The following is a 21,815-nucleotide window of genomic DNA, read 5'->3' as shown; positions in this document are numbered from 1 at the left end:
TGAAAAACACATTAACAGGCCCCCTGCTTCACAAGTGTCTACAAAATCCTCCCATCAAATCTTGTCCATCCATTCAATCTAAAAAATCCCAACCATTCACAAGACTGCAAAAAAGGACTTTTTGATCCTTACCTCCTCATGTGCACCAATTACATGCGCTACTTGGAAGATTTTTACGCATCCAATCCTCCCAATCAACCTCCTTGATTAATCACTCAAACCAATCTTAGCCTTTGATCTTCTATCCTTAAAGTCCATAAATAGCACATCATATGATGTAATGTCCCCTTCCTAATTTGTCCAAGAATTTGCCCTAGAATCATAATTGCAACAAATTAGGGTTAGGGTTACATCTTACAAAGTAAATATTTCTTTAAATTGTGTGATCTTGGATTTTAATCCTGCAATCATAACATACGCAACATATATATATATATATATATATATACATATACATATATGTATGTATGTATATCTTTAAATACAAAATCCTCCCATCAAATCTTGTCCATCCATTCAATCTAAAAAATCCCAACCATTCACAAGACTGCAAAAAAGGACTTTTTGATCCTTACCTCCTCATGTGCACCAATTACATGCGCTACTTGGAAGATTTTTACGCATCCAATCCTCCCAATCAACCTCCTTGATCAATCACTCAAACCAATCTTAGCCTTTGATCTTCTATCCTTAAAGTCTATAAATAGCACATCATATGATGTAATGTCCCCTTCCTAATTTGTCCAAGAATTTGCCCTAGAATCATAATTGCAACAAATTAGGGTTAGGGTTACATCTTACAAAGTAAATATTTCTTTAAATTGTGTGATCTTGGAATTTAATACTGCAATCATAACATACGCAACATATATATATATATATATATATATATATATATATATATATATATATATATACATACATACATATACATATATGTATGTATGTATATCTTTAAATTGTGTATCTTGGATTTTAATCCTGCAATCATAACATACACAACATATATATATATATATATATATATATATATATATATATATATATATATATATATATATATATATATATATGTATGTATGTATGTATGTATGTATGTATGTATATATTCAATCATTAGGGTTAGACAAGATCACATATTCATATACTATCGATAATATTATTCAAGCATATTAGGGTTTGGAGGAAGAGACATGATATGCCCCCCTAAAACCATTTCTACACTAAGCCCAAAAGTGGATGTCTACCACAATCCTCTTGCTTGCTTAGTGGCTTGTACTTTCTTTCGCCATCAATGCCTCATATCCCTAAAGACAGGTGCCATCTTGTGGAGTTGGATGGAGGTTGTAAGTGGATTCCTCAACTCTTTTACGTAAGTGCCCTCTAGTCCTAGGAGCTAGTATGGTCAACTCTAGGATGGCCTACTTACTTAACCCTCTCAAACCCCTTTTACTTACACCTCAGGCCCTTCCAACAAAATGGATTTCAGGCAATCAGGCATATCTTCTATCATATACACATTAAATCATCATCTATAGTGTATAGTCAGCATATATATATATATATATACATACCACAATTGAGTTGGCAGATAAGTTATGATACTGCAGAAATAATGGTTTGATTCTTATTTAAGTACCCCAATCTGATCCTTCTTGATGATCTGATGCTGCTATCTTCCTGTGTAATTTGATCTACTGAATAGACTAGTCTGCTTGAACAATTTCTTAATGCTTTGAAGGTTGATTGATTTTCTGATGTGTGACTTGTTGATTGATGATTCTCCAGTGATGCCCACTCCCTGGAGGTCGGTCTTCCTTTATATCCTTTCATCACCTGAAGAGTCATGTCTCTTCTAATTGGTAATCTTATGTCTTTTGCCATCGTGACCCTTGAGATTACTTTGCCTTAACTAATCTCTTAGGACCCTTAATCTCCTTATTCGCTTGTTAATTGCTGGTGTGATCATACCCTTTTACTGCCATCTCCTTAATCTTATTTCCACTAATCATTAATTTACTACTACGGTGATTATGTGACTCTTTGATTGCTTATTGCTGTGATAAGGAGATTCTTTAATTACTTATTGTTGCCTCTGCCTGAATGCTGCAACCATATGATAGTCAAAGTGCCATGTAAATCACTTCATTGATTGCCTCTTAGAACTCATCACTGTCACTTGTCAGTTCTCTTTGTCGCTCCCTTTGGGATAACTTACTTCCTTTTTCCTTTAATTAATATTGGCTGCTGTTAGAGTTTGATGTAGGAATTCAGAAAAATGTGAAATCTTGGTATAGACAATTTTCTGAAGATATAGATGTATTCCTTATTTATCTTTCTTTAAGGTAGGTTATGAGGGAAGTCATAGCAGGGGCATGACATATGAATTATTTTTAGATAACTCCTGGAATGTGATGTTATGCTGTTAATTTGAGCACCTTACATCCCATATTTCACACATCAATTCATCTTGAGTGCATCGACCTTGAGATGCAACAAGAGGCCTTTTGGTAAGAGTTTTGTATCACCTTTCATCTTTTATGCATAAACTTTTAGCTCAACCTAGAGGTGTGAATTAGTTGTAGAATAAAGATTTGAATAACATCGCTTAAGTCAGTTCTTTATGTTTTACATTTGCTTGTCCATGATTGCCAAGGCCAAGTTTTTCAACTATGCTCTTAAGAATGTACCTGAACCTTGCTGACATTAAACAGCTTCCAACAGAAGTTTAAATGAAGTGTAATGAGTTGTAAAGTGAGATACTTCTTTTAAGGCCTAGATGGTTGTAAACTAAAACTAATGGACTATGGTTCTATAAGAACAGTACTGAAGATCATAGCACCTTCCCCATCAATGCAACTTTTGGGGGAATATTATATAATGTTGCTATCATAGAAAATACACAAACAATGGGGTAGGATTACAACCTTGAACATGATAAAAATGAACCTAAGTGTACCTTATGTTTATCCCATTCAAGTACTAGATAAGAATTTCAATAACTTAGGATGAAATATATGAATTGATCTCTAATGTGCAAATACAAGAAGAATCGTTGGGTAAATTTGGATGTGTATTTGCATAAAAATTGTTCCTCAAAATCTTCATTAAAAAAAAAATCAGAAACAATTGAACAGAATTTTTTGTTCAACTTGATGTTTTAATCCACATTTGAAGTCAAACATATGACAAAAGGATTCATCAATTCTAAATTTTATTAAATATTTGAAAGATGACAAATAGGACAGCTATACCTCTCTTCTAGGGCAATCCAAACCATAAATTTGCCTCTTTGGATGAGTAACACTAGGAGAGTCTACCTGCAAATATGCTAAGTCAAGTTAGTATGCGATAAAAGCCAAATGTTGAAAAAATGATTGAAATGAATTTGAGGGCAATATACAATTCTCCAAAAAAGGACAAATCTTGATTAGACAAGAACTTATTTAGCCTAATGAAAATTAATGGAATCAGAGCATGTAGCATTTGCACCATGCAAATAGAAATGAAAAAAGTAAGATATAATAAAAAAACTAATGGATAAATTAGAAATGGGTTGGGGGCACATGGACACCCATAAGCAGGAATGCAGAGTGTAGAAGCACTAAAAAATGATAGTAATATTTCTCAAGTAAGATGATTACTGATGCAAAATAGAGTTTATGAGATGTCGTAGCACATATTACCATGAGGGATGATTATGCCCTTAATTTAGCATAACTACTCCTAATAGAATAATATGCTCAAAAACTGTATCTATTCTTGTTATGATGATGATGACTTTTAACATCCTTTAGAAGAAATAGTCTATAGTGTATGTCAAAGTGTAGTATTCATATATACATTTTCTTTTGTCTTTATTATCTCTTGAATGTAGTAGAATTGCCCATACTATTTATTGATAATTGTGATGGAAATTTTCATATGAAACAAGGGTAGGCCAGAAACCTTAATAAATCATAAACATAAGCAAATATTCATCCACAAGATCTTAAAGCCTTTCAAAACTTTCGAAAAAATTTAATCCTTTCATTCAATCAAATAAAAAAGACAATTACATTATTCAATCTTCTACTTTGCTTCAATATCATACCAAGCTTATTCTCACAAAATCTTCTCTCTGCCATCTCTTTTCTTGTATCATGTAATGTACCGTACCGTACAATAACTAAACTTCCACCGTATGGTCAACACAACCTCCCGTAAGGCCAACACCCCCCTCCACCGTACAACCAACACAACCTCCCCCGTACGACCAACACCGTACAGCCCTTCACTCCGTACACTCCTTGCCTTCCGTACGATCAATTGGCTCTCTGTGTACGGTCTAATAATCACAACCTCGAAAAGATGGTTCCGTTATATGCAATATGTTGGACAATATAATTAGTTGAACACGATTTGGCACAGGAATGAACACACCAAGCAAGTAGAAATTCAGATCCAATAATGATAACACTTCAGATTACAAAATCTTGGACTGAGGACAGAGCAGAGTAGGGTGAGGAGTTACTCCCACCAAAACTACAGATGCCAAGTAGGGAGGATATTCCACCTCCGAAATGGCAGATGACTAAACTCCAATTGGAATTCGCACACACAGAGAAAACACCAAATTCGCATACCTACAACAATGACTAACTCGGCAATTTATATGGCTTCAAGGAAACTTCCCGAAGGATTACAAAAAGAGCCGACACAGCCAAAATGTTACCGCCAAAAGTAAAAAGGGTCCGACATATACACACACAATTATTAAATTATTTAATAATATCGGGGACATTACAGTCCTCCCTGATGGAGAATTGCTTGCCCTCAAGCAATTGTAGACTTGGATGATCCAAAATCTGCTCGCCTTCCCAAGTGGCATCTAAGATCGACAAATCCTTCCATTGCGCGAGGAATTCCTTGACTGTGCGTAACCTCAATTTCTTCTCTCTAATGTCAATGATCTCAACCGGTTCTAGAATTAGTTTCCCTTCTTCATCAATGGGTGGCAGGTCCTTCGACACTGTGACATGCTGCCTGACAGCCTTCTTGAGGCATGACACATGAAAAACATTGTGAATCCGACTCCCCTCGAGAAGTTCCTACTCGTAGGCAACTTCGCCCACACTCCGAACCACTCTGTAGGGTCCATAGAAATGCGGCTTCAACTTCTCCTTATGACATATCCTCAGGGAGGATTGTCTATACAGTTGAAGCTCAAGGTATACCAAATCGCCAACCTCAAAACTCTGCTCAATCCGGTGTTGGTCCGCATACATCTTCTGCTGGTTCTAAGCCCTCTGTAGGTTATCCTTGAGAGACCTCAAGATGTCCAAACTCTCCTGTAACCAATCCTTGGCCCTTGGTGCATGACTGTCACCCAATGCCAGATCCACAAAAGACGAAGGTTCATAACCATACAGTGCTTTGAAGGGCACCATACCTATCGACATGTGGTAGGTGTTGTAACAGTGTTCACCCAAATGTAATCAACGGACCCATGCCTTCTGTTGTGTTGAGACATAGTTCCTGAGATAACCCTCCAGCCATTTGTTCACGATCTTCGTTTGTCCATCCATTTGCGGATCGTAGCTCGTGCTTGGTGACAACTCGGTTCCTACCAATTGAAATACCTCCATCCAAAAGGTGCTCAGGAAGCGGCTATTCCTGTCACTCACCATGTTCTGCAGAAGAACAACTCGGCCACTTCAGATGCCTAGTATCCAGTGGAGATGGCAAAGAAATGGGCATACTTGGTCAAACGATCTACCATGACGAAGATGCAATCCTTTCCTTGCACCTTGGGAAGCCCAGTAATGAAATCCATTGAGATGCTATCCTACTTCTGGTCGGGGATTGGCGACGGCTTAAGCAGTCTAGCAGGTAAGGTGTGCTCAGATTTGTTTTGCTGGTAGGTGGAGCATTCTCGCACGTACTGTAGAACGTCATTCTTAAGACCCTTCCAAGAGAACCTTTCTTGGATTAATCTGTAGGTTTTTAGGTATCCTGGGTGTCCGGCCAAGGGTGAGTCGTGCATTTCTTTTAGAATTTTTTCCTTCATCTTGGACTCGAGCACTAAATAAATTTTGTCCTTGTAGTAAATGATGTCGTCAACCACCTTGTATCTGTCATCCTGCGCTTGACCATCCATCAGCTCACACGCGAATGTATTCTTGGAATATTCAACCAACAGATGTTCCTTCCAATCTGCCGAAATCTGGGATAGAGAACATATGGCAACCCTCTTGACAGAGCATCGGCCACCACATTATTCTTGCCCTTCACATACTCAATGTCAAAATCAAATGCCTAGATTTTGCTAACCCATTTTTGTTGCCGTTTGTTCAAATCCCTCTACTCCAAGAAATATCGTAGGCTGTTGTGGTTTGTCCGCACGAAAAACTTTGCCCCAATGAGGTATTGTCGAAACTTCGTCAATGCGTGCATAATGGCGAGCATTTCCTTGTCATAGATGGAGTACAACCGCTCTGCTCCTGAGAGTTTTTGGTTCTCGAACGCGATGGGGTGACGGTCTTGAATCAACACCGCTCCAATGCCTTCACCTGAGGCATCACACTCCAAGATGAAAGGGAGAGTGAAGTCTGGTAGTGCCAGAACCGGAAACGTACTCATAACTACTTTCAACTTGTCGAAAGTGTGTTGGGCCTGCGCATCCCCGTGGAAGGATTCTCTCTTCGTTAGATCTGTTAGTGGTGCACCATTCTGTGAAAATCCCTTCACGAACCTTCTATAATAACTACACAATCCAAGAAATCCATGCAGCTCCGAGAGAATCTTGGGAGGCGGCCAGTCCAGAATGGCCTGAATTTTCTCTGGATGTACTTGAACCGCACGGGCAGTGATGATGTGTCCCAAGTACAATATCTCCATCATTCCAAATTCGCATTTGGACCTCTTGGCAAACAATGATTGTGACTCCATGATTCCCAAAACTTCATCCAAATGCCTTATATGTTCCTCCCATGTTTTGTTGTAGATGAGTATGTCATCAAAGAACACCAATAGGAACTTGTGCAACTGCTTGTTGAAGATGTGATTCATGCACGACTGGAAAGTGGTCGGAGCATTGGTTAATCCAAACAGCATGACCAAGAACTCATAGTGTCCATAATGGCAACGAAAGGCTGTCTTCTCCACATCTTGCTCCCTCATGCGGATCTGGTGGTAGCCGGAGCGGAGATCAATTTTGGAGAAATAGACTGTGCCATGTAGTTCGCCCAACAGCTCATCGATCCTGGGGATGGGGTTTCTATTCTTGATAGTCTTTTTGTTTAATACACGGTAGTCCATGCACATCCGAAGGGATCCATCCTTCTTTACTAGCACTACTAACGATGCGAAGGGACTAGAGTTGGGCTTGATCCTCCTTTGTCGAGTAATTCCTAGATCGTCTTCTCTGTTTCATCCTTAAACTTCTTAGGATGGCGGTTGGGTGTGGTAATGACAGGTTTGGCGCCTTCCTCCAACTCGATGGTGTGCTCAAAGCCACGGTGTGGCGGTATGCCAAGTGGGATGTCAGCAAATACCATGCTATGATTATCCAACATCGACTAAAGCTCCTCATCCTGGTAGTGCGATTGTTGCCCTCTCACAGGATCTGTCAAGATCAAACAATGTGCTTCCCAAACGACTTCATCATGTCTGAAAAGGGCTTCCATTCGTTTGGCCGAAATCTCCCTCAGGCCGCCATTCGACATTCCTCTGAGAACCACCTTCCTGCCATCCACCTTGAATGAGAACTCCATCTTTTTGAAGCTCTACGTGTACTGGTCGAGGGTCTCCATCCATTGAATGCCCAATATGCCATCCATGTCATCCAGATCTACTACAAAGAAATCGTCTCACCGTGTAATTTCCCATGGTGATGCTCAGTTGCAGAACTAGGTAAGTGCATGATAGGAGATTTCCTCCCGCCACCTTGACATCGAACCCTTCATGCTCTTCTGTACGCAAACCCCTTTGGGTGACGAGTGATGAGTTAAAGAAGTTGAGCGAGGCCCCACTGTCGAGCATGACTAAGACTCATTGTCGTTGAAGCGTACCATCTACCCTAAACACATTGCACCTTGGGGTACCAGCTAGTGTGGCAATGACGCCTCCCCTTCGTACCAGTGTGGAAATTCTATCCGCCTATCCTGTTTCTTCTATAGACTCTTCTTTTTGTGGCTCACTTTCTTCAGGTTCCTCCTTGCCATCAGACATGACCTCAATACAACGAATCTTTCCTTTGCCCAAGCATTGGTGCCCTGGCTCCCACGGCTCCTTGAAGGTGAAACATAGCTTCTTCCTTCCGAGCTCCTGTTTTGTGGCATCTTCCAATGACGACCTCTTCGAAAAGGTTTTGATATCCTTCTCCTTCGAGGCGAAGGGTGGTTTGGCATGTGGACAGTTTTTGGAGGAAGAAGATGTCGACATGTCACACGCCTTCTTAATTGCTTCAGTGAGCACGTTGGGGTTGAACCCTTTCACCCAGCCCTTCAGTGGTTCCATCAACCCGTCCATGAATAAGACCACCAATCTCCTCTCCGAGATATCTATCACCGACACGGATAGTCTCAGGAATTCTATAATGTAACTATCCACCGATCCAAATTGCTTCAGTTGAGCTAGTTCTTTGAAGTTGAGTTCTGGATCTCTTTAGTCAAAATGGTCTATAAGCCTCTTCGTGAATTCGACATATGAAGTTATCTGATCGTGGCGGAGGGCGACCATTCCATGATGCCACTATTTGTTAGCGACTCCTTCCAAGTGAAGTGCAGCAAATTTGATAGCTTCATCTTCAGGCATCAGGTTAAGTTAGAAATAGGTATCTGCTTTTTGTACCCAAGCTCATGCCGAGGTTGCTCCGGTCCCATCAAAGGGTGACAAATTAATCTTACCAACCTTCTGTTTGATATCATCATTATAGTAGCCATAGTAGCCACGACTTCTGCCGCCCGAGTATTTCATCCGTAGCTCGACATAATCCTTGAAGGATATGTCTCCCTCGAGGTTTGCATCCCTCCAATCTTGATTCAACTGTGCTTGCAACTCCTAGAAAGTGGGCTCTTGCTTTCCATGCGGTGCTTCAGTTCTTTGGGAAAAAGTTGGCATCAGCAGTCGAAGATTTGAACGCTGTGGGTTTGACCTTCCTGTGACTAAATTATCGCTCTGTCCATTATGATCTCCATTTGTTTTTCCCAAGGCCAATTGACGCAATGTATCTTCCATGAGTTTTCGTCTTTGTTCCCCGCTGACCATGGTGTCGTTGAGCTGAGCTTGGCTTCTGGTTAGCTCCCTTAATAGTGCCATGACTTCTTTGGCAGGATTCCATGGTTCCCCCATTCGGTCGGCAGAATGGTACCTCCTTCTGGTGTACACCTGCATCCACTACCCGACAAGTTGGCAAAATCACCAACTTTGATACCACTGTAATGTACCGTACTGTACAGTAACTAAACTTCCACCGTACGATCAACACAACCTTCCGTACGACCAACACCCCCCTCCATTGTACAACCAACACAACCTCTCGTACGACTAACACTCCTTCCACCATACGAGCAACACAACCTCCCGTACGACCGACACTCCCAACACCATACGACCCTTCACTCCGTACACTCCTTACCTTCCGTATAGTCAATTGGCTCTCTATGTACGGTCTAATAATCACGACCTCGGAAAGATGGTTCCATTATATGCAATATGGTGGACAATATAATTAGTTTAACATGATTTGGCACAGGAATGAACACACCAAAATGTAGAAATTTAGATTCAATAATGATAACACTTCAGATTACAAAATCTTAGACTGAGGGCAAAGCAAAGCAGGGTGAGGAGTTACTCCCACCGAAATTGCGGATGCCAAGTAGGGAGGATCTTCCACCTCCGAAATGGCAGACGACTGAACTCTTACTGAAATTCGCACACACGGAGAAAACACCAAATTTGCATACCTACAACAATGACTAACTTGGCCATTTATATGGCTTCAAGGAAACCTCCCCAAGGATTACAAAAAGAGCCGACATGGCAAAAATGTTACCGCCAAAAGTAAAAAGGGCCCAAGATATAATAAATTTAACTTTCAGGGCCATACACACACAATTATTAAATTATTTAATAATATCGGGGACATTACATATTTTCATTTTTATCTTGCCTTAACAGCTATCTAAATATTCTAAATACAACAATTAAAGAAAACACTCTAAATATAGTCTTTAATCTTTTAAGACACAAGAACAATCCTGTCCTTTTATCCCTAGTTTTATCCTTTTATAATTTTCAACATTTGTCTGTTGCTATTATTTTCATCTTCAAAATTTAATATTTAACTATTGCTGCTATTTTAACTTTGTTTGACAACAATTTTCTTACATTCTCCCACTTGATGTCAAGTCTCTATATCTGCAACTTTGTCTTCAATTCTAAGCATATTATCTTCCCTACTCCTTCCATGATGATGCCCACCAATTTTTCTTCTGCCCTACAAAACTATAGTTCAACTTTCTTGTCTTGTACTATCTTACATAATGATACTTTATTGCTATGTGTTTTGTCCTGGATCTTCCAAAACTCTTTTTAACCACAATGCTTGTGTACATGTTATCATTTATGTAACATACTCTATTTTTGTACTAGATAATGCAACTATACCTTGCTACTTTTAACTAGATGTAATCAATTTACCTCTCTATGTAAAACAATATCATGATGTGCTCTTTCTATCATCTATTGATCCTGCCCAATCCACATGTAAAGAACCAAATAACTTTGAATCTTCAACTAAACAATAATAGATTCCGTGATCCTTTTGATCCTTTCAGTTTCACATAGTTTAGTATTATTTTTACTAATCGTAAATAGGTTCACTCATATGCCTTGAAATCAATGATACTACTGTAGCGTTGTAAATTGTACGCACTTGCTAGGATGGTACAATTTCACACCTAGTTTAGCACCCGCCTTGGCGCATCTTGCATTTTGCATTGCATTTCCCCTTTAGCACTTAATTAATTAAATTAATTAGGTCTAGGGTTCTATTTTATCATCTCCCACATCATAAAGTTGGGCCCTTTCATTAAAGTGTGCCCCTTTCATCTTATTCCTTCAATACATCATTTAATCAAAAACCCTAATTAGGTCCTATTTTGAACTTGGGGGCTTGATTTCGGGGGTCAAAACATCTCGAAATCACCTGTAACTTTGGGATTCTCTCTAAAATCATCATATCCGACGACCCTGAAAATTTGGTGAAAAGTTGTCGGGACCATGGCGCCCGGAGTGCACATGGTCCCGGACATTTTTCTCAAAATTTTAGGAGCACGAACCAATCATAAAATAAAGCTTAACCCCAAGATATTGGCAGGAGATTCAATCTCTAGGTCGGCCAAAAGTTGAAATTAAGACCTAGGGTTTCATACATAAGAGCTCTCTTTCTTCATTTGAAAGGATCCAAGAATTTTGGTTTTCAGGGACCTTCTATGCAGCGAAAGAGCAGATCTTTGAAGACTTCAACAACATTCAACATCCATCCATCAAGCATTCATCAATTCATTCATCCATTTAGGGCTTTGAAGACATTGAAGAACAATAAGGGATCACCGACTGAAGATTGGCTTGTACCCCTCCCTTGGGGTTGGGTATGATTTCATGTTGTTTTCATGTCTTTGCATAAGCTTCAATATCTCATTTATTCATGCTTTAGATCACTTTGCATCTTGATTTGGAGCATTTACATTATCATTTGCAAACAATTAGGGTTTACTTTCTAGGTTGCTCTAGTTTGCTTACTTGCATTTTAGGATCTTGCACACACACAAGGTCTGCACACACACTACTTTTACAATACAACTTGGCTATTCGTGGAGGTGGAAATCACCAAAGCGGGGGTTTGACTAAGGCAAAACCCTATATAGCCGCCCACCATCCCTTTTCAGATATAAGTGCAGGTTTCGGAATTCGGAAGACGCCGCAAGTTGCAGATCCGGAAGAAGCAGACTGAGACAGAACAACACACCAAATTGCAGAGAAAAAGACCAGGACAGGGGCGTGGGGCGCCCTGGTCCTCCTGACAGACAGCAGTTTTCAGCATTTTTGACAGCTTTTCAGGTTGCAAAGACAACAGTTTCAAGAGCAGAATCAAGACAATGGCGCTCGCGCCCCCGTCCCGAACATTTTCATTCATATTTTAACACCGGGTACGCATTTGCATTCTTATCTTGTCCTTGTGTTTACAGATTTCCATTGTTTAAGTTCAATTCTGCAATCTTGTTATTAGTTCATACTTGCACTTTGGGGTTAGGGATTGAACTTGCATCATTTTATCTTTCAATTGCAACAAAGGAATAGAAATCCTAATAGGTATCCCGTGGCTCTCTTTTCCACAAAAAGAAGTAGCCAATTGTGTGATACCTCTAGGCTCTTTCGTATTCCACAAATGTGTGATTGAAAGTGAGATTAGGGCATGTTTGCTTAGTGTCACTTTTTCCCCCACACATTTTGGTGAACCCGACGTGAACTCCAATCTTCTCTGATTCTGATTTATGTTTTCAAATTTGAGTGTTTATGCTATTTCAAAATCAAATTTGTATTTACAAGTTTTAATTTCTTGCAAGATTCAAAAAAATCTAGAGGAAATTTTTGCTAAAACCCTAATTTTTCAATTCAAAGTTTAACTTGTGGATAGCTTAATTGGGATCAATAATTTCAAATCTGATTTAGGAACTCATTTGAATCATAAATTTCATTTTCTAAATCTACATTCTAAGTGCTTGCATTGGTTAAAATTAAACATTTCCTTCTATTTTGCATGTGTTATCATTTGAAAGAGGAAAATTGTTATCATGATGCATTCATTTCATAGATGTGATAATGGGCTAGCTTCCCTTGTTTCAATTTTTCCTTCTCCTAAAGAACCTCCCCCCATCTATAACAACATTTTAGTGCCTAAAAGAGTTGCTACCGATCCCTTTGAGACTCTCCCATGCTCTAAGGATGAAGACTTTAAGAGTGATCTTGACAATTCTCCTAAAATGTGCCATTCCTATTTAGCTATCCTAGAGGAAGAGAATGATATCATAAACACATTTCTTAATGTTACTTCACCTTCCCTACATGATGCCTCTCTAAGTGAAAATGCATTGATGGACATTGACTTATTTTCTCCTAAAGTTGGTCCTTCCAATGGGGGCATGTTAGTGCAACAAGAGGTTATGAACACTTCTTTCAAAGATCTCCTTCCTAAGCATGAATCTTTGGAGAAATATGTTCATGTTCCTCCTAAAAAACACTCCCTTCATGAGGATCCTTTTGTGCAAGAAGATGACATGATCCCTACATTCCCTAGTGATGGCATTTCCTTTTCCAACAAAATTCCAACTAGAGATGATGAATTAATGATAAATGCTTACCCTTCTCCTAAAGTTTGTCTTACCCATAAGCATCCCTTAGAGAAAGAAGATGAAATAATAAGCAATTTCCTTAACTCTCGCTCCCCTAAAGAACATATTGAACATATTTTGAGGAAAGAGGATGAGTTTAACACATCTATTGATGCTCTCCCTCCTAAGGATGAGGGATTAATAAACAATGTTATCTCCTCTCCCGAAATTGACAATACTTCAAACATTCCTTTCAACAACCTCACTATTTGGGATGAACCATTAGAAGAAGGTGTAGATTATTCTCTATCCCATGAGAGAACCCTGGCCAAAGGGGATGAAATCAAGATTGAAAACTCCCTTGATAGTTTCTCACCTTCCTTGAATCTCAATCATTCTCCCTCTAAAAATAAAGCATCTCCCTCTCCTCAACTTGGTTCTACTCATAGGGAAACCCTAGTTCAAAGCAAGATGGTTAACATCTCTTTCAAAGATCTCCCTCTCAAGAGTGAGACTTTAGAGAGAAATGTTGATCCTTCTCCTAGAGAGTTTATTCCTCATGTAGATCCTTTGATGATAAAGGATGATATGACCTTTCCTAGTATTACTCTGCCTACTAGAACATCAATGCCTACCCCTTGTCTCTCTCCTAAAATTGATTTAATTCATGATGAAATTTTAGTGCAAGAGAAGACTATCAATAATTATTCCAACACTTTTGTTCATTCCTCTAAACCATCCTCAATTAATTTGATACATGTGAATGAAACACCTAACAAACCTCTCTTCACTATCCAAGGTGCTTGTCCTTCTCAAAATTCTCAACCTTTAAATAAGCCTATCTTAGTGGTTCAAGGTGGTTATGCTAATGATTCTTTTTGCACTCCTAAGAAACCTATTATTACTGTGCAAGGAGGTTATTCTACTAAGAGCCCTTATGATTATGCTAAGCAACTGACTAGAGAGAGTTATCATGCGGTTGCTCATACCTATAACACAAGAAACAATAGGCAACCTAATCCTCCTCCAGTTATCCCAACTTCACTTCCTCCTCCCCAACCTATTCTTCCTCAAGCTCCTCGTATTTCACAAATGCTTAGTAAGGATTATGATCTTATTGAACAACTTAAAGCTACCCCTGCTAAGATATCCCTTTGGGATTTGATCCAAACTTCTTCCGCTCATCATGGAATGTTACAAGATGCCTTGAAAGATTTGAATGTTCCTCCACCTAATACATCTAGTAATATAGTATCTTTGGTTAACTCTGTGATGAATCCTAAAGCTCAAATTGTGTTTACTCAAGATGAGTTGCCTACTAGTGAAATTCAACATCAATATGATCCCTTGATGATTGTGGTTATCATAAATGACACTGCTATAAGACGAACACTGGTAGATAATGGTTCTAGCCTTAATGTGTGTAGCATTAATCTATTGCATAAGATGAATGTGGATACATCCCTTATTGAGCCTGACTCTCGTCCCATTCGAGGCTTTGATAATGTGGCTAAGTCTTCATTAGGTATTATCACCTTACCCATCACAGTGGGACCTGTTACTTTGCCTACTCCTATCCATGTTATGTCGGGAAATCTAACATACAACTTGTTATTAGGGAGACCTTGGATTCACAGTATGCAAGCTGTCCCCTCTACATTGCATAGACAAGTTAAATTTATTTATAACAATAAGACATATACCTTGATAGGTGATACTGATCTTCAGGCTTGTTTGCAAACATCTACTTCCAAAGGGAGTTATTCTAAATCTTCCTCTTCTAATGATGACTCTTTAAACAAGATACCTATGGACAAATCACCACCCTCTGATAATCAAAATTCTTTGGATGAGTCTAAAGCTCCTGAAGAAGATCCTTCTCGACTTGAGTCTACATATGAAAAGGCTTTTGATCCTGAGAAGGTTCTCGTAGAAGATGATTGGGGATCTCTTGACTTTAATCCCACCTTCGTAGGTGAGTATAGGGTTCCTCCTAGAGAGCTTAAAGTTAAAAAGAAGGAAGAAACTAGAGATCAATCAGTCTTACCTGAACCTATGAGCAATAATTTTGTGGCCGCTTCTCAAACTTCTTCTCCTCACACCTCTAATTCTGAAGAATTTGATTCTTTGTCTTATGAAAAACCACCTTTTCTTTCTGAAATGGCTAATCGTTATGGTCGTGGTTTTCACATTTTGGCTAAGAGTGGCTATAGTGGAAATGGTTGTGGCGCAAATGAACAAGGAATTAAAGTTCCTTTAGAACATAACATGCATGAATATTCATTTGGACTTGGATATAATCTTTCAAAGCCCACCAAAGCATCTAAAAGACCATCTCTCAATGTGAATGCTATATTTAGTAGTGATGATGATCTCACTTCAACTAAATCATCTTCTACTTCTATCAACTCTCATTCCCCTCATAAGGAAATCTTGGTGATGAACAAATCTCTTTATGAATCCCCTCAAATTTCTAAATCCACTTATGAATCTTTATCTCCTATTCATCATAAAGTCCTTTCCTCCAAGGATAAGGCTCTAATAAATTACACTCATCCCTCTTCTAAGATTTCTTGTGACTTTTCTTCTTCAATTTTTATCATTTTATACATGTTTTTGATCTCACTTATAGTTGAGCATTTAGCATGTCATATTCAAATACCTCATTCAATCTATCATGTCTTTAAATAACATTAATGGCTATTATGTTGCTCATCATTATGTGACATTGGTAGCTCATTCACTGGGGGCTCATTGTCATTCATGATGGTGAAATTTCAAGTGCAATCATGTTTTTGAAGCAACATAATAGCCTAATTTTCTATGTTATCTCTTGATCCTATGGGGACAAGAGTGATTTCATATATCTCTTCTTTTGCTTATGTCCAAATCTCTCCCTAGAAGATTGTGTAAGTCCTTCTCATTGTCCTTATCCTTGTGAGGCAATGATCTTTCCTTTTTTTTTTTTTTTTCTAAGGATCCACTTTTTCCTATTTCGTGGATGGTGTGAACTTTATTACTTGATGTTATTCCTTGTATGCATTTGTTGTTGTTTGTTCAGGGATTCTCTCTTACAAGAGGTGTAAGTCCTTGACTACAACCTCTTTTGCACTTGGTAAAATACATCCATAATGAATTCACTCTCCCTATTGGGTTAAAAGAAGCGTCATCCTTCATTAAGAATCACTTTCACTTCGCAAAAGAAGGAAGTATTGCATTCTTATTCTCTTCTTTGTCTTATTCTAGAAGATGTTATATTTGTCTGAGACAATTCCTCTCGGGGATAGGTGTCTTTTGTATAAAGATCTCTTCTCCTCTAAGGATCTCCTTTACACATACTACAAGATATCCCTTTTCAACTATCTTATCCTTGCTTAAAGAGTGCAAAACTCTCTTGCTTGGATCTATGACATTGTTGCATTTTTGGGGTATCTTCTTTTGTGATGAAGGTAGGTATCCTTGTTCTACTTTGCTTATGACATAAACATTACACTTTTTGAGCAATGGGTCATTCTCGGAACTAGAGCACAGACTCTTAGAGCGAGATGTCTCCATTTTTCTTTTATGCAAGGTGATTATTCTCGGAACCAGAGCACAGACTCTTAGAGCGAGATGTCACGCTTTGTACTATACATATACAGGTTATAGCATACGCGGGCATAGACTCCTATGAGATGCTTCTAACCTCACTTACACACACATGCACGAGGTTGAGTGGAACTAGCGACATAAGGCTAGACTTTCTCATTCTCCTCCCTTACATGGATCACCTAGACAGACTCTAGGGGCTAGTTTTCCATGTCCTTTTTCCCATGGATCACCTAGACAAGATCTAGGGGCGAGAAGTCCATGTTTTCTCTCTCACTATTCTTCTCATGGATCACCAATGTGTGTATTCATGCTTTTTTTTTCCTTTCTTTTCTTCTCTTTGCATTTTGTTTCAATTTACATCCTTCATCTTGTGTTAGAGAAATCTCAAATCCTCACACTCTTTGTTGTGTTGGAATTGAGATTTAGTCCTCTTTCTTACCAAATGATTCTCCATTAGTTTTTGATCTCATATCAAATCTTCTTGTGAGCATTTGTCATCGATATTCTTTAACAATTCGAAGTGGTAAACATGATACCCTGTTTCAACTCACTAAAATTAGCAAGCCGAAACAGGGGGGGGCATATAGCTACCCTCGAATTTTCATCACCTTCCTTAGTAAGCATTAGGTGATTTTGTGATCTAACGTGTGTTTTGTAGGGTGCGGTTCCTAACTGTGTACTGCAGATACCGCTGGGGGCTTCGTTCGACAGACTTATGGATATATCCTTTTTCAAATAATGTTTACTTTTCTCTACTTTAGCTTGCATATGCACGTAGTGTTCATATGACCGCTAAAGTGGGGGCTAAATGTAGCGTCGTAAATTGTACGCACTTGCTAGGATGGTACAATTTCACACCTAGTTTAGCACCCGCCTTGACGCATCTTGCATTTTGCATTGCATTTCCCCTTTAGCACTTAATTAATTAAATTAATTAGGTCTAGGGTTCTATTTTATCATCTCCCACATCATAAAGTTGGGCCCTTTCATTAAAGTGTGCCCCTTTCATCTTATTCCTTCCATACATCATTTAATCAAAAACCCTAATTAGGTCCTATTTTGAACTTGGGGGCTTGATTTCGGGGGTCAAAACATCTCGAAATCACCTGTAACTTCGGGATTCTCTCTAAAATCATCATATCCGACGACCCTGAAAATTTGGTGAAAAGTTGTCGGGACCATGGCGCCCGGAGTGCACATGGTCCCGGACATTTTTCTCAAAATTTTAGGAGCACGATCCAATCATAAAATAAAGCTTAACCCCAAGATATTGGCAGGAGATTCAATCTCTAGGTCGGCCAAAAGTTGAAATTAAGACCTAGGGTTTCATACATAAGAGCTCTCTTTCTTCATTTGAAAGGATCCAAGAATTTTGGTTTTCAGGGACCTTCTATGCAGCGAAAGAGCAGATCTTTGAAGACTTCAACAATATTCAACATCCATCCATCAAGCATTCATCAATTCATTCATCCATTTAGGGCTTTGAAGACATTGAAGAACAATAAGGGATCACCGACTGAAGATTGGCTTGTACCCCTCCCTTGGGGTTGGGTATGATTTCATGTTGTTTTCATGTCTTTGCATAAGCTTCAATATCTCATTTATTCATGCTTTAGATCACTTTGCATCTTGATTTGGAGCATTTACATTATCATTTGCAAGCAATTAGGGTTTACTTTCTAGGTTGCTCTAGTTTGCTTACTTGCATTTTAGGATCTTGCACACACACAAGGTCTGCACACACACTACTTTTACAATACAACTTGGCTATTCGTGGAGGTGGAAATCACCAAAGCGGGGGTTTGACTAAGGCAAAACCCTATATAGCCGCCCACCATCCCTTTTCAGATATAAGTGCAGGTTTCGGAATTCGGAAGACACCGCAAGTTGCAGATCCGGAAGAAGCAGACTGAGACAGAACAACACACCAAATTGCAGAGAAAAAGACCAGGACAGGGGCGTGGGGCGCCCTGGTCCTCCTGACAGACAGCAGTTTTCAGCATTTTTGACAGCTTTTCAGGTTGCAAAGACAGCAGTTTCAAGAGCAGAATCAAGACAGTGGCGCCCGCGCCCCCGTCCCGAACATTTTCATTCATATTTTAACACCGGGTATGCATTTGCATTCTTATCTTGTCCTTGTGTTTACAGCTTTCCATTGTTTAAGTTCAATTCTGCAATCTTGTTATTAGTTCATACTTGCACTTTGGGGTTAGGGATTCAACTTGCATCATTTTATCTTTCAATTGCAACAAAGGAATAGAAATCCTAATAGGTATCCCGTGGCTCTCTCTTCCACAAAAAGAAGTAGCCAATTGTGTGATACCTCTAGGCTCTTTCGTATTCCACAAATGTGTGATTGAAAGTGAGATTAGGGCATGTTTGCTTAGTGTCACTTTTTCCCCCACACAACTACAAATGTAATATCAAGCCTTGTAGCTGTCAAATACATTAAACTTCCAAGAATACGTTTGTATTTCCTTTCACCTAATTTTAATAATCTTTCTTTCATAAATCTTTCTTCATGTACAATTGGTGCATCGATACCTTTACAATCTAGCATATTAAATATGTTCAGCATATACTTAGTTTGAAAAATAAAGAACTTATCTTGAGATTGGCATACATCCATACCAAGAAAATTCAGTCCTAAATTAGTCATTTCAAATTCTTTCATAATTTCTTCTTTGAATTCTTTCTTCATTTCGTTTGATCTTCATATATAGACTAAGTCATTAACACTAAGTTTGCCAGTTCAGGTGTAGGAGTGGGTACGGGAACTAGAACCCGATATGACAGTACGAGATTTTTTCCCTTCGATAAACTACTGGAATTGGATATGCTGCTACTAGTGCTACTGCTGCTGCTTATGGTGCTGGACCTGGAACTACTTTTCCTAGGTATAGAACTGCTAGTGCTAGCGCTAGTTCAAGGCAACCAACTGGGAATACATTAGGATCTTCAATTTGCTAACTACTTTTCTCCCATGCATGCACCTGTACAAACCCTATTAAAAAAGATCATCCTGCTAGCTGTCCCCCTCCATGGGAAAGCGGTCTGGCAAAGGCCATAGTTCCCAGTTCCTACAAACCCTCCCTTTCCCCAAATTTATTCTGCAATAGACTTATGTGCTCAACATTATGACACCTCTAGATAGGACTATCATGCCCACCCATTACCGAAGCTCTATTTTCTTCCCTGTGATCCCCAATGCTCATAAATCCGTAATTTCCAATAAATAGAATATTTTAATACCTCATAATCATAATTTGCAAAAATGATAATACTCAAGTCTCAAAATGTAATTACACAATGAAAATTCAAATTACAATCGATATTTGATATTCATATTCTTCATATCAAAAGCATCAAGGTCAAAATTTGGTTCAAGTCATTTCAACCACAATCAATTAAATTACCACTCCCACTAGTTGTGTCAAGTGACAAAGTGATGCAGGAGCATCTCTAGTTCTTGGCAATCTTGCATCAACCAAAAACATTTTCTTTCTGTTTTGCTTTCTATTTTGTAGCTTCAGAATTTATTTCTGCGTTTCTTTGCATTTGCACACCGGATCTTGTGGAGTTGGATGTTGCTTGAGCAAATGTTCATCTGCCTTATCCTAAGTCCACGAGACATTTAGATCTTTTTCCAGCAAGTTATCGCTTCTGGAATCTAGGATAGTTTTCTAGCTCGGAGCACTAGAACTGCTTGGACCTATTTTGCTAATGGTGAATCTTGCGGATCATTTCCGTAGCTTGCAGAGTCTAATTTCATTGGTTCCGATGTTCCTTGGCTTGTGGCCGCCCTTACTTTGGTGTCCGCACATCATTCTTTGTATTTTCTGGAGGGATTCCTTTGGCGGAGGCCGGCCTTGTTTTACACGTTACATCTGCATCAGCAATTGTTCCATCTTGGGCCGACGCGGATCATCTTTGAGCTTTGAAAATCATATAAATCGATGTAATTAAGCATAGGGAAAACAGATCGGGAGATATAGAAGATTAATTTGAAGGTTAGGAGATCCGGAGTTGGCTTGCATTCTTGCTTGACCCCAAATACTGTATTTGAGCATGTTTGTAATGAGGCCTGTGTGTCGAATCATGTAAGCCCAGATGTTGTTGGCCAATTGTATTTAAATTGTTGAGATAATATAAGTTTGATTTTGCATTGCCTCCATCGCATTGAGTTGTTTGTGTTGTGTTTCATTTGCTTCACGGTCCAGACTGTTCTCTTTGAGGACCCTCCTATCCATGACTGCACCAAGTGGTATCAGAGAGAGTTTTCGTTCCGAAGATTGTGGAGTCCTGTAAGAATTTATTTGTGGGTTGGCGGATTGAGGATCCGACCTGCAGCTGCAAAGGACTTGCATAAAGATGGCCCGAAGAGGAAATGTTAAAGGTGGTGCAGCGCGTGGAAATGCAAACCCTGTTGTGATGGAAATGTTGAGAGGAATTGCAGCCCGATTGGAAGCTGTTGAAATGGCCCAGAGAAGAGGTCGACAGATTGAAGATGTGAGTGATGATGAAGAAGAAGAGGTGGCGGGAGAAGGAGCAAATCCACCAGCAAATGATCCGGATGAAAAGAGATTCATAAGAGCCTTGAGAAGAGTGAATACCAAACCACATTTTAACCCACTGGATTATGATGGCAAGTGAGATTGGGATGAATTTCTTGATTGGATCACGGAGATGGAAAAGTAATTTGATATTGAGGGTACAGCTGAAGAAAAGAAAGTGAGATATGTTTGCACTAAGTTGAAAGGACATGCGTCACTTTGGTGGGAACATTTGCAGGTAGACAGATAGAGAAGAGGTAAAGAGAAGATAAGTCTTGGGAACAAATGGTTA

At 39.1% G+C, this 21,815-nt stretch overlaps 1 protein-coding gene across 3 annotated transcripts in view; it reads right to left on the bottom strand.

Annotated features, from left to right (window-relative positions):
• The window catches only part of LOC131065563 (uncharacterized), a 320,439-nt gene that overhangs the window by 97,663 nt on the left and 200,961 nt on the right, over positions 1–21,815 (bottom strand). For 2 of the 3 annotated variants that reach the window (XM_059219782.1, XM_058000111.2), the window contains one exon: positions 3,255–3,320. The exons of the other annotated variant lie outside the window; for it this stretch is intronic. In XM_059219782.1, the coding sequence (XP_059075765.1) occupies positions 3,255–3,320 (66 nt within the window). The remainder of the gene's footprint in view (positions 1–3,254; positions 3,321–21,815) is intronic. 3 annotated transcript variants of the gene reach the window in all.

This window comes from Cryptomeria japonica, chromosome 4, assembly GCF_030272615.1.
Source record: "Cryptomeria japonica chromosome 4, Sugi_1.0, whole genome shotgun sequence".
NCBI lineage: Eukaryota > Viridiplantae > Streptophyta > Pinopsida > Cupressales > Cupressaceae > Cryptomeria > Cryptomeria japonica.
Note: the sequence above shows the minus strand (reverse complement) of the source record. Positions and strands in the feature narration are given on the sequence as shown.